Below are 12,054 nucleotides of genomic sequence, written 5' to 3' on the forward strand. Positions count from 1 at the left end.
AAACGTTCCCTGAGGCAACTTCATGTTCGTTTCGCACTATTGATTTGTTTTGGATTTGGTACTCAGGTACAGGGTCCGGGTTGCTGGGAGGGGAGCCGTCACACTAAATTTATTGGTGAGTCTGGGTCAGGGTACAGCGTGGACTTGTCGCTGTTGATGTAAGAATGAAGGGGCGATGTACAGCGATGAGTATGTGGGTAAGACGGATCTGGACTTAAGATAGTGATGTGTCGCACGGGAAGTGTTCATGTATCGAAAAAAAAGAATGCAATGACTGCTATTGTACATGTTATGCAGAAAAAGGAAATCGTCGTAAAGCTTGTATAAACTTCCACTATATGCGCAAAAACAGATGGGTATGATGATATCAGGAAAAGCTTTTGCCGCCCAGCAATTGTACTAGTACCTCTCCCATTTCCATAAACGCCTTCGCTGTAGAAACATCGCATCAATCCGCTCCAAGTCTACACGCTCACTTCGGAAGCTGCAAGCCAATCATACTCCTCTTCTTCAAACTGAGGAAGCGTTTCGGGCTGCGGAATTCCCAGTCAATTCTTGGTGTCCAGCCGCCCTCTCCAACGACGTCGGGTATACTAGGCGCGCCGCTATCGCTTCGTTGGTGGTGTGCTGGGTCAGGTGCCTCCGGTCCCTCTCCTCCTGTCGTACGGCTGAAGACGCTCCTCGTCGGGCTCTTGCTCATGCTGAAAGTCGATTCAACCGGGCTAGGAAGCTGCTGCCATGGTCCGCCTAGTCTTCGGACGATTCTGGCTTCCTCGCTCTCTCGCCATCTCTGTTTTTGCTCCGCCGTCGCAAAGGTGGCTAGTGTGCTGGTGGACTTGGTGATGAAGGAGGAAAGGCGTTGGGAGATGATGGAACTGCGCGCTGATCTATCTGCCGTCTTTGGTGGTGCCAGAGAACTGCGGGTCGAGTTCCTGATCAAGTCAATATCTGGTGGCGCCAGGGAGCTGCGCGAAGAGTTTCCGAGGTCTATCTCTATGATCCTGGGGGCAGGGAGCTGTTCGACCTTCTCGTTCTCTAGTTCTTTTTCTTCGTCTTCACTGAAAGATCTGGTCGACTTGGTGTCATCTTGAACGCTGTCCGAGGAAGTAGGTCGCGAGTCTTGCATTTCCACATCGCTCATCTGTGGTCTAGCGTAGCTGCCAGGCCCCTTTGCGCCATTGGGGATGTGCCAGCGGAGGTCTACGCGAAGTATCGCATACATGAGTACCGTCTGGATTTCCACTAGGAAGTTGAAAATGTAGAACGGTGCCTTGCCGAGATAGCCAGGTAGAGGTTGCGATCGCGGTACCGGTGCCTGGAGGGCAACACCACAACGGAACCATGCGCCAATAGAGAGGAGCGTGGTGCTAATCATCAGGACTATAACTTTTGTACGAAGACGGCCGATACCGAATCGATCGAGCGGCGAGTAGGGAATGAGAAGTGTGAGTATCGTCATCGGCAAAGGTAGTGTAGCGACGATGGCGAGGAAGGTTGCGCCGTATTGCTGGAAGCCGCGATCGATCGCTCGAGTTCCTACGTTGAGAGTATAGAAGCTCTGAACCGTGACTGTAATGACAGCGATAAGTGTCAAGCCGATCAACGCGTAAAGAGCCTTGAACACGATGCCAAACGCAGGATGCCAACCCACCGACGGATGTGTTGACCTTACTAGGCGCATCGCGAAAACGAGATTGATAACGAATAGGATAAGAACACCTGCTGCGATAAAGATCTGTGCAGCAATCGCAAGTGGAATGTTGGTTGGATTAGAGACCGATGCGAGTCGTAATATCGATGTCAATATGCGCTCCATGCAAAAGACTTTGGGACAGTCAGCCTGCATTTGATCAAGAATGTAGCTATACATACGGAAGATGAAGAAGTTTGCTAAGAACTTGTGTCCTCGTGCTCTGTTCTTTTGGAATATCTTCATGTGTACTGCTGCTCCGATCATGAAGAAGACCATGAAGACTGTTTGGGCAGGAATATCGATGCGTTTCACTGGAGGTCCACCCAGCGGCCATGTCATGGGAGCATAAGGTGGTCTTTGTGATGCCTTTTCGACGTCAGTGACTTTGTCTCTCTCCAAGTTCCAGGTCCATCAGATAAGCCTGTGGGGTGGGATGCACTCACTACAGAAGGTGGCATGCCGCCTTGTGAAGCCATGGTATCGCTGATTGCGTTTATTCGCCTTTTCGGACTTGATTTGCGCCGGCGACTGGCGATGCGTTGGAGATGAGTGTCGAGACTAGTCAATAGTCAAAGTACCAGGACGTCGAAGCGATACGGGGAGCTTCGCGCAGCGAGGCGCAAGCTCACCATATATGTTGCGCCGCACCATGTCAGCCATCACTCCACTTGTGACAAAACGTCTGCAGAGCACTTGTACTATGTTTTGTCCATGCGTCCAAACAGTAGTGTGGTGTTTGATGTTAGTGTCTGAATCGCGAAACCGAGACACCGATCGCTATTTCGGGACTGCCGCTAGAACAACGTTAGGAACTAACACCAGATTCTGACCACGGCAGCCCTGTACATTGAATGTCAAAGTTGAATGACCAGAACCTGCAGTGCCAGAGTCATCGATCTCAAGCAATAAGAATCAAGGAGGGTTCGAATCGATCTCACACAGACGTCGGCACTTGGCTTACATGCTCGAATAAAGCGACATCACACCTCAATTGCAAAACAGCGCGATCAGGCTAATGTTGCGACGCATCAAACGGCTTACAATGTAGAACATCTTTCATTCATCCTGTTCAGCTCTTGCTCAAGTATTCACCAGGACTGCAAACGTACGCCGTGCACCATAGTCCGCGTTCCTGAACATTGCTACTACCAAGGAACCGAGGCATTTTAAGATGAACCACGAATACCCAGACTGTATGCTATAGTTGATACTACCTATCGTGGTCTATCCCGCATCGTTACCCCGCTCGCAGTTTGAAGTCTTTGCAGGTTCGAAGGCCTGACGTCTGTCATCGAACGCTGTCAGGCATGCAAGAGCTGAGTCTGCCGAATACCCAGGAGGTGTTCGACGTCCCAGTACATATCAATCCACTCTCCCCAACCCCACTGATGATCGCCAGGCTTTCCCACCGACTTAGTCGACGTAATCTGAATCGTCATCGTCGTCAATAAGGGCTGACAGTCTTCCCGTCACTTACCATCTCGCTTTGACCGTCCAGGTGTGTTGAACATCAAAACCGGCTGATCTTGGCACAAGACGTGGGTACTCGGTTGAGCTGGTAATAACCAGTCTCAGCAATACAGTCGTCATGATCTTCTTCGCGAGCTTTCGGGAATAGTGTCTCATCGCTCAGTTCAGGTACGTGTCTATCATCTGTGCCAGCCTGTAGAACATCCCGGCAACTCGTCAATGTCAGTTGTCCGAGTCCTACCTGGGGTTGGGCGTTTTCACGTCTTGACGAAGTATTCCCACCAACGATCATTGATGGTTTGCCCACGACTAAAGTATTCGCGGTACTCGTAGCCCAACCTGCGGATAAAGGTGGTGACCCAGCTTGTAGAATTAGCTCGCGCTTGATACCAGGCTTCTTTCTCTTGGCCGGATTGGCGATTCTTTGGCGGTTGACACTTATCTTCGGAACGAGCTTCAGTTCGGAACCAACAAACCCGTCAAAAACATCTCCAAAGTCTGGACGATATCGCGGCATGTTAGCAGAAAGTTGTGTGGGTCTCTGGAGGGGCTCTGTGCGCAGTTCCATTGGTTCGGTCCCTGGTCGGCGAGCAGAGTCTGGCGGTTGTGTTGTCTTCGGTATCAGCCTGCTCTTCGTGATGATGACGCTGTTTGGAGTCTGCGTGAAGGTTAGCAGTGCCAGCGTTGACTATTGTTGACATACGGAGATGTGCAAGGTATTTGCAAGATGTATCTGATTATCTTCGATAGGATCCACGACCGCAATGGGAACAGCGACGTTGAGAGTGACATCCTGAAGTCACCAGCGTTAGCTGGCCGCAAGCTACCTAGGATGAAATCCGTGGAAGCTCCTTACACCCGGTAGCGGCAGTCCATTCAGCGTAGTAGTCCGCAACAAAGCGAGCTCATGTACTGGTAGATGCCGTTTCCGAATGCTCGAAAGCCCGTTGCGAAGTCCTTGCCTGCTGGCGCTAGCAGAGGCTAGACGGAGGTCTGGCGGTGGTGAACGTGGGATGTCGTATACAGATGGCGCATTTGTGAGACCATCCAAGACAAGTTGAGCTTCTCCCATGTTGGTGTCTAGTGGCTTGTCGGTAGTTGCAGCTTCCTGACATAAGCCGGTTTTGATGACTTCTGCCTCCGCAGATGATTTTGAGGGCAAGATTGCTGGCTCCCTGCCCGCTTCCCTGACCGACACGTCGCGATATAATCCGGAGAACGGAGCAGCGGAATCTACCACGTCCACATGTTGGATAGGCCGTCTGAATCGTGACGGACGGTCTGGCATCCCTCCCACACATGAAAGAAAGGCGCTCAGCCGCAGACGATTGCCAACGAAATTAGTATCGTGGGCCATGTTGCGTGAGACGGCCGTTCACATGTGAGTTAGTACGGGCGAGCGGATATGCATGGCGTGCATACGAAAGCCTCAGAGCATGCTGTATGTTGCAGCGAAGTCTAAGGTTGCAGTCGCAGAGACAGATCGTGGCTGCCAAGAGAGCCATGACGACGCAGGTCCATGCACGCGTGCGGCTGCATCCGCAGAATGCGCGCTAACGCGCCGCGAATCTTTCAATGTTGCGAAGACCGAAGGGAATGGCAGAGGGCAATCGCAAGCTATCATAAGAACCCACCATGTCGATACCGTCCACACCGAGATGGCCTGCAGACGAGACAGGCGTGCCAGAGATAGCCGGCGACGAGTGCTTCGGAGACCTGGTAGACAAACTGTGCCAGTCAGTCGATGCATGTGAATGCGCAATTGTCCAGTCGCCTAACCCGAGAGTAGGTTCTTTGAGCATACCATCAAGCTGCCACATAGCTTCGAAGACTTGCGTAGATCGCAGGAGGGCAGGGCCGTCCAACCTCTCATCGCATACCTGTCCACCCAAGTCGACCACCCTGCCCTCGTATCGGCTCTACTGTACGTCGAGGCAGCCCACGCCGCTTCTGTTACTACCGGATGGTTGCATGCATGAGTGGAGAGCGCTGACCATATTGAAGGGCCCTGAAGGGACATTTCTCTGCCTTGGAAGAAACCAGTGACGAGCCTGGTGTGAACGAAGCGCGAGGCTATGCATGCGAATTCGTAGCTTGGCAATTCTTGACGAACCTGAAAGAAGCGGACATCATAGAGTCTCTACTAGTAGAACTCCCGCCTGCAACGACGCCGACCACCTCCAACCCAGCGAACGGTTACCACTCGGGCGAGAACGAACGTGACACCACACATACAGACGAGCGGTCGCCTTTGCTTCCCGTATCCAACACCGATTACTTTGGCCACGGCGACTCTCCCAGATCTCGCTTCGGATCGCTCATGTCACAATGCGAGAATCTCAGTGCATTGGAGCTTGCAACTGTATCTGGTGCGAAGAAGTTCCTATCCCAGAGACCAGTCCAGAAGATTATAAATGGCTTGTGGAAAGGCGACATCGTATTCTGGGAGACTCTCAGTCTACATTCAGAGAAGAAGCCCAAAAAGTATAACCGAAAGCAGGCCGATCCCTTCTCCCGGCTACGCGTTCCCTTGTACTTGAAGATTTTCGAGACACTCTTTTTTGCGGCATTCTTAGGGCTATACTACGCAGTTTTAGTGCAACGAAACAACGTCAGAGTGACCATTCCCGAGATACTGCTCTACGTTTGGATTGCCAGCTTTGCATACGATGAATTTTCGGATTGGTTGGACGCAGGGCAAAGCTCGTTTTATGCCTCGGACTTTTGGTAGGCATACGTTTCTTATCGCCGTGCTGATCGAGGCTAACATCTTTAGGTGGACCTGGGACATTAGTATCGTCGTCGTGGGCTTTGTCTTCTGCATTATGAGGATTGTTGGACTGACTACAGCCAACGCTACCACCATCGATCTTGCGTATGACGTACTCGGATTAGAGGCTCTCTTCCTCGTACCGCGCATCTTCTCTCTCTTGAGTCTCAATCGATACTTTGGTACCCTGATTCCGTGTCTCAAAGAAATGACCAAGGACTTCATCAAGTTCCTGTCACTGGTAGTCATCCTGTACCTAGGTAAGGCGTCCGACGCTTTAGTAGCTGCAGCCAATACTCACCGACATAAAGGGTTTCTAACTACTTTCGTACTGCTGGCTAGAGATAGTAGATTCAACGCGAAGCAGATGGCAAGTTGTCTATTGGGGTCACCGACGTGCCAACTGCTGACTCGTGCAATGTAGAGTTGGATACTGATCAAGGTCTTCTTCGGGTAATTGAGCACATCACGCCACTGTCGCTATACCAGCTAATGCCTTCTCAGCTCCAGCTACCTAGGTTTCGGTGAGTCAAGCCTCAGGCAACGGCCAAGCGAAGGCATCCACTAGTTCTCATCCACCGGTACTGACGACAGCTGCCTGCAGATGTCGCCGAAGAGATGTATGCACTCCTCCGTTGAACAGTGCTAATTGCTTGCTAATGCCTGCATAGCTCGCCTTTCTTCGGACCTCCTGTAATGGTACGAGTCTGACTATTTGGTATGCATCGCATCGCGGTCTGCTGACCACACACTAGCTTGTTTTCGTCACTTTGACAAACATCTTGTTGATTACAAGCCTCATATCGCTTTTGAGCAACTCATTGAGTAAGGTAATGGGCTTTTCCGTTGGTTCTCACTGCTTTGCAACCTTAAATCGCATGCATGTCTATGCATGCCAAGCGCCAAACAACGGTTAACGCCCGACTGAACCGCCTCATCTTCATCCGCAGTCTCCCCAGAGTGCATTCGCATTGGGGTTAGCACTTGCTTTCTTCCGGTTGGTCTTACGGGGGGTGTGATACAGCCCCATTGGGACTGCAACAGGAGATTTCTTGCAGGCACTGACTGCCCTGACCCCATGAACAACCGGCTATAGCTCATCATCTCTGGTTATATTGCTTTCCAAAAGATCGATATTGACGGTTAACAGGTCCTTGATCATGCGCGGGATGAATATTTGTTCATGTACGTCAGCATGATCCAACGTGACTTTCTTCAGGCACTGACGACACAGCTATTCCGTATACGTGCTCGAAGCATCAAGCTCGAATCGATTGACATACTTTCTGCCTCCACTGGTAAGTATGTTGTTCAGTGCTATTATTATGGGGAGGTTAAAAGCGGGCATTAAGCGCCGGGTCGTTCAACGGCCAATCGACACAGCCTCTATGACCATCATGGAAGACGCGCTCAGAACCAACCAGTCAAAGCTTCGTGGCCGCTCGTGAAGGAAGCATCGTCGGCGGATGCTCTGCCGTTGTCACGTCACTGACAAGCCTTGTTCTGGCGCTCAGGCTTTCTGGACTCAAGGCCGCTGTGAATCCCTGCGAACCCACAACGCAGTGGCATCCACAGGCGTGCTCAACTTTGCAAGGCTGACCAGCTTCCAGAATCTCATTCCGCTAGTCATTAGACCGTTGCGGCTCGTCCTCCCCTCCGAGCGACTCAGGAGCGTCCGGATCGTCTTGCTCAAGGCCACGCATCTACCTCTTGTATTTGCAATCTGGGCCTATGAGCAGTTGACCGATACCCGTAATCTCGATGTGAAAGTGACATCTTTCAGCGGACCGCAGACACCAACCCCACCAAAAAAGGCTCTTCGGTTGCCGGTCAACTCTCCACGCCTATTGATGGCCGAAGCACCAAACTCATTTGCGAGGAAGCCTCAGAAGCTCCAGGCACGAGCAGGGTTTACAGAAACCGATGCTCCATTGAAGACACTAGTCCTCAAGCTTTCAACGCAAGTTGAAGAACTTACTGCGATGGTGTCGCAGCTCCAGCAGCAGCGCGAAGCGAGCACATCGGTCGCTTGATGGCCGGCGCTTGCAGTCGCGGAAATATAGGTATAATTTACTAAGGATGAGCACTGCAAATCCGGTTAAAAATCAAGTTGGTCTTATCTGTCCATCCCAAGAGCTACTCAAACAAGTGTGTATGGAGTTGAGGTGTTGGTGTCTCACTTTGGTAACGGCATTGGGGTCACACATGAATGGACGATCAACGTCAGATACAGGCGGGACATCCTTTGCCAGACTGGCCAGTTTCATGGGGATGCACATCGAGCAAGGGTACAACCGCCCTCTCCTCTTGCGCCTCAAAGTCCGGTCGGCGCAAGGATGCCTGTGTTCGGCCCGCTAAGGCCTAGCTACCCGGCTGTCTGGTTCACCTGCACATACCCCGGTCGAGCAGCTGCATCCACCGCCCCCTGCCACTCTTTCATAGCCCCATGAAGCTAACAGGCGCCTGCCGCGTAGGCGGCTCGAGCTTTCTGTTCATGCTGCCCTGTCTAGCATAATTTCAGAATCTGCCTAACACTCAAAAGCCCACTGTTTAACATAGGCTCCGAGAACGCACTGGCGCAGCATACAAATCAGTTCCATCTTGAAGTTAGTCACGCATTGCATCGTACAGATATAACTCGTCCCGGAACGCCCTGCAGTTGGCATCCTCATCCAGCTTCTACCACATCATTTCTAGCTTTACCTGCCTTCATTCCTCGCCAACCTATTTGACCTCAAAGACTTGTGGACTACATTCATCCCTTTGAGATCCTTTCATCATGTATTCGTACGCGGACCAGCCCACGCCACCTTTTAACTCGCCTTACCAACAACACACATCGCGGGTAGGCTCCCTACTTGAGTCACCCTATCCTTCACCAGGACAACAGGAGCCGCGGCCCAATTACACACATGGCCTTGGCTTATATGAAGTCCACCCATCGTTGTCGAACCGTCTCCCTCCATCACCTCCCCAGCAATCGGAAAGCTGGGTCGGCACTCATTATCCCAACGGCACCTCGGCAGAAGCCACTGCAGATCCGTATCTATCAGGAGCTTTCGATCACCCAGTCCCTCATTCGCCGGTACCGTGGAGTTCCGCCCAGGACTCACCTCCTACATCTCCAGGCGTGTACAGTCAACGCGCGATGTCTGCTGCTTATTCGCACGATGGCTCAGAGTCTGAGTCTTACTCTGATGTCAGATTAGAGGGCCCCACATGGAATTCAGCAGCTCACATTCATTATGGCGAAGAAGTGCCAGTTACTATGGGTGGTCCGTCCTTATCAGGGCAACCGCCGCTCACAGTAGCTCCCGATCGGCTTAGCACACACATGTACTCCTACGAGAGTGCGTATCCATCACCGGCGATGCCCACATACGAGCCGGCATCGATATACAACTACAGCAACCGTAACCCCGTACAGGCATCGCCAGTGATCGGGGCTGCCAATGCACGAGTTCGGAGTACACGAGCTCCTCGAACTTCCCACGCAATGCCGAAACGAACCCGCAATCGCCGACACACTGATCCCGCTAATGCCCCATACCACTGCCATATTTGCACCGACAGGGGGTTTGCCAGGAAATACAACCTCAACCAGCACATGCTTACACATGAGCAGGAGCGAAAGAGGCCGAATATCTGCCCACACCCTCAGTGCAGAAAGATGTTTGTGCGCAAGACAGATCTGGCTCGACACGACCAGAGTGTGCACACAGATAACAGACCTTGGAAGTGTTCAAGGTGCCCTGCAACCTTTCCTCGGAAAGACACGCTTGGCAGGTCAGTAATCACCCGATCATGTGTTCATTCCATCTTGCTAACAACTTCTCAGACACGAGGAAGATGGATGTAGTCGCCGCACCCAAGTGCATGCCGACGACGCAGCATTTGCGCGTTCGAAACTCTGATCGACGGCATAGGTCAGACTCAGCCGCTACATGACTCTTTATCGATCAGAAAGGGCTGTCCCTGCACCAACACTCGATACATGCAGCACGAGAGGACACGTCGGAAGCAGTTCGATCAGTTGAAATACTCTACGACGGGTCCTAGCAAGTCGTATCTCTATCTAGTTTCAAGGTTTTCTTTACATTGCGTGGGTGGAAATTTGCAACAATGGCGTTTTAGTGCACTCCAAAGAATGTGAGAGCAATAGAAAAACTGTAGCTACTTGGTGAGGTTGCCCTGCTTCATCGCGTAACGGCCCCTCTTGTTTACTAGGCGAATATGATCACGCTCGTTCACACTACACCATGAAACCTCTGCAATATAGAAAACTCAAATCATGAGCAGCTCGTCTAGCATGGTACCCTAGCAGTCTAGGGAGGCTGGAAGGACGCCACCTAGATCGATCCAACGAGACTGGCTACAATAAGCCGGCACTGCCCACAACGTCTTTCTGTGCGACCCACCTTAGGCGGGGGTACGCCGGGGACCACTACCGCAAGCCACGAAGCGCGACCCTTGTCAGGTCAAGACTACATGGATGTGAGCTGTTTGTGAAGTGTTGCAGGTATGGTGCATATTAAGCGCCCTCGATGTGAGCGATTTCACGCAGGCCGCATCTGACTGGCCAACGATACGCTGGGGAGGTGGCACGGTGAAATAGCTTGCGGACGGACCCACGATGCTACAAATTAGACGCAGCATGCTCTTTTGCTGGTTATATTACCTGTGATTCCAGTCCAAAACTAGTCTGGGTCAACTATAGCAACAGGGTCAGTGGGCGGATGTTGCTCATGCTAAGTTGGAGCCTTTCCACCATGTCATGCACCGCTGCCGACCCACATCGCAAACCAGTCCCGGAACTTGTCTCTGCACCTTACCCGTGTACTCCAGAGACTAGTCGCGTAGCGTTGTGATGGGCGCTTAATGTTTGGCCGTGTGGCCTTGTCTTATCTGGCTCGAGCCATGTCGGCTCGTTGGTTGCAGCCCTTGAGCACGCTAGTCCCCACACGTCACGGCCGCCAAGCTCTCTCCCACCATGATCCTCCTCCGACCTCCCGAATCTGGCCGTTCTCGTTTCGACGCGTCTCTTTTCGCTTACCCTTCAACCCAGACCCGTCGCAATAACGGCGACCTTTGCTGCCTAACCCGGGATTCTGGGTCTGAGCCAGCCAGCTGCTGCACGTTGTTTTGGCCCCTAACATCCTTCCCCTCCTCCGTACTGACACAGACGATGCGATCAGCGTTTTGCTCGACACGACGAACTGTGCATGACGACATCAGATCAAAGAGGAAAGGATCGCGCGACAGACATTCTGCCCCAGGCGCCACTCAGGTGACGCTCGTCGTATGCGAGTGACAGCCTTCATATGCAACGGGACGGGGCCTTCTCATTCCATTTTGGCTAGCCATCATCGCTCGGCTTCCATGCTCCATGCCGCGGAATCAAGGAACAAGTCACCTGTGCCGGGCCGGACAGGTCCATCTCGACTGAGACATTCTGCTGCAATGCACATCAGTCGGGTCGCAGTTTGGGCCATTGCAACATCGGCATATCTTTGCAATCACCTCCACATAAACTATACAGTCTGCATGTATTGCTGGGGATTGACGGCATACCTATACGAGCATCGCTTCCTCTTCTATTGGTCAACTCATCAACCTAATAACACCATGAGAATGGCCGAGCCTGCTTCCGCCCGGTCCAACAACGGGTCGTCACTGACGAGCACCAGCCTGTTGTACCACGGCATCGAGTCTCGCCGACTGCAGCGCTCGACCATGCTTAGACCACACAGCAACGTAGATTCGATCGCTCGAACTCACTAATGTACAACCAATTGTGCCGCGCACCCACCATGTTCCTGCAGTGAGCTGACCGGAAGATCCACGTGTAATCTAAGCAGTCAGCAATCTACCATGCGACCAGCCGCACCAATTTTACGGGAAGGAAAGTGCAGCGGTTCACAAGTCTGTAAAAAACAGAGCGAGACCCAATACGCGTGGTTTACATGGGTCATACGGATAAGGTCACGGGGACCAAGTTCTCGAAACAATCCTACGAAGGAGTGTTTCATGGCCGAACACTGGCCGGCCCATGTAGCTTGTTGGATATTCCATTGTGACAACGCCAGAAGTCTACGCGCCACATGGGCCTACGCAGTATATG

The 12,054-nt window shown here is 52.2% G+C and overlaps 4 protein-coding genes across 4 annotated transcripts; 2 read left to right on the plus strand and 2 right to left on the minus strand.

Annotated features, from left to right (window-relative positions):
• Window positions 1-262: 262 nt before the first annotated feature.
• Window positions 263-2,429, minus strand: BKA58DRAFT_351807 (uncharacterized protein). Its single transcript, XM_046168556.1, has 3 exons — window positions 2,137-2,429; window positions 1,873-2,059; window positions 263-1,824 (listed from the first exon to the last, which is right to left on the minus strand). Exons 1-3 carry the CDS (start codon window positions 2,167-2,169, stop codon window positions 473-475), a joined length of 1,572 nt encoding a protein of 523 aa, XP_046031593.1. The 5' UTR covers window positions 2,170-2,429; the 3' UTR covers window positions 263-472.
• Window positions 2,430-2,755: 326 nt separating this feature from the next.
• Window positions 2,756-4,235, minus strand: BKA58DRAFT_464634 (uncharacterized protein; the record flags this gene model as incomplete). Its single annotated transcript, XM_046174923.1, has 3 exons — window positions 2,756-3,821; window positions 3,867-3,956; window positions 4,020-4,235. 3 exons carry the CDS (start codon window positions 4,233-4,235, stop codon window positions 3,204-3,206), a joined length of 924 nt encoding a protein of 307 aa, XP_046031594.1. The 3' UTR covers window positions 2,756-3,203.
• Window positions 4,236-4,715: 480 nt separating this feature from the next.
• BKA58DRAFT_351808 (uncharacterized protein) lies at window positions 4,716-7,966 on the plus strand (the record flags this gene model as incomplete). The annotated part of the gene is made up of 12 exons (XM_046168557.1): window positions 4,716-4,899; window positions 4,953-5,087; window positions 5,168-5,890; window positions 5,940-6,193; window positions 6,245-6,303; window positions 6,358-6,386; window positions 6,438-6,457; window positions 6,538-6,553; window positions 6,605-6,632; window positions 6,689-6,763; window positions 7,084-7,231; window positions 7,509-7,966. The coding sequence occupies exons 1-12, from the start codon at window positions 4,799-4,801 to the stop codon at window positions 7,964-7,966; spliced, it is 2,046 nt and encodes a 681-aa protein (XP_046031595.1). The 5' UTR covers window positions 4,716-4,798.
• Window positions 7,967-8,462: 496 nt separating this feature from the next.
• On the plus strand, window positions 8,463-10,189 carry BKA58DRAFT_23465 (uncharacterized protein). The gene is made up of 2 exons (XM_046166557.1): window positions 8,463-9,719; window positions 9,772-10,189. Exons 1-2 carry the CDS (start codon window positions 8,713-8,715, stop codon window positions 9,845-9,847), a joined length of 1,083 nt encoding a protein of 360 aa, XP_046031596.1. The 5' UTR covers window positions 8,463-8,712; the 3' UTR covers window positions 9,848-10,189.
• Window positions 10,190-12,054: the final 1,865 nt, after the last annotated feature.

Source organism: Alternaria rosae, assembly GCF_020736505.1.
Source record: "Alternaria rosae strain MPI-PUGE-AT-0040 chromosome Unknown BKA58scaffold_1, whole genome shotgun sequence".
NCBI lineage: Eukaryota > Fungi > Ascomycota > Dothideomycetes > Pleosporales > Pleosporaceae > Alternaria > Alternaria rosae.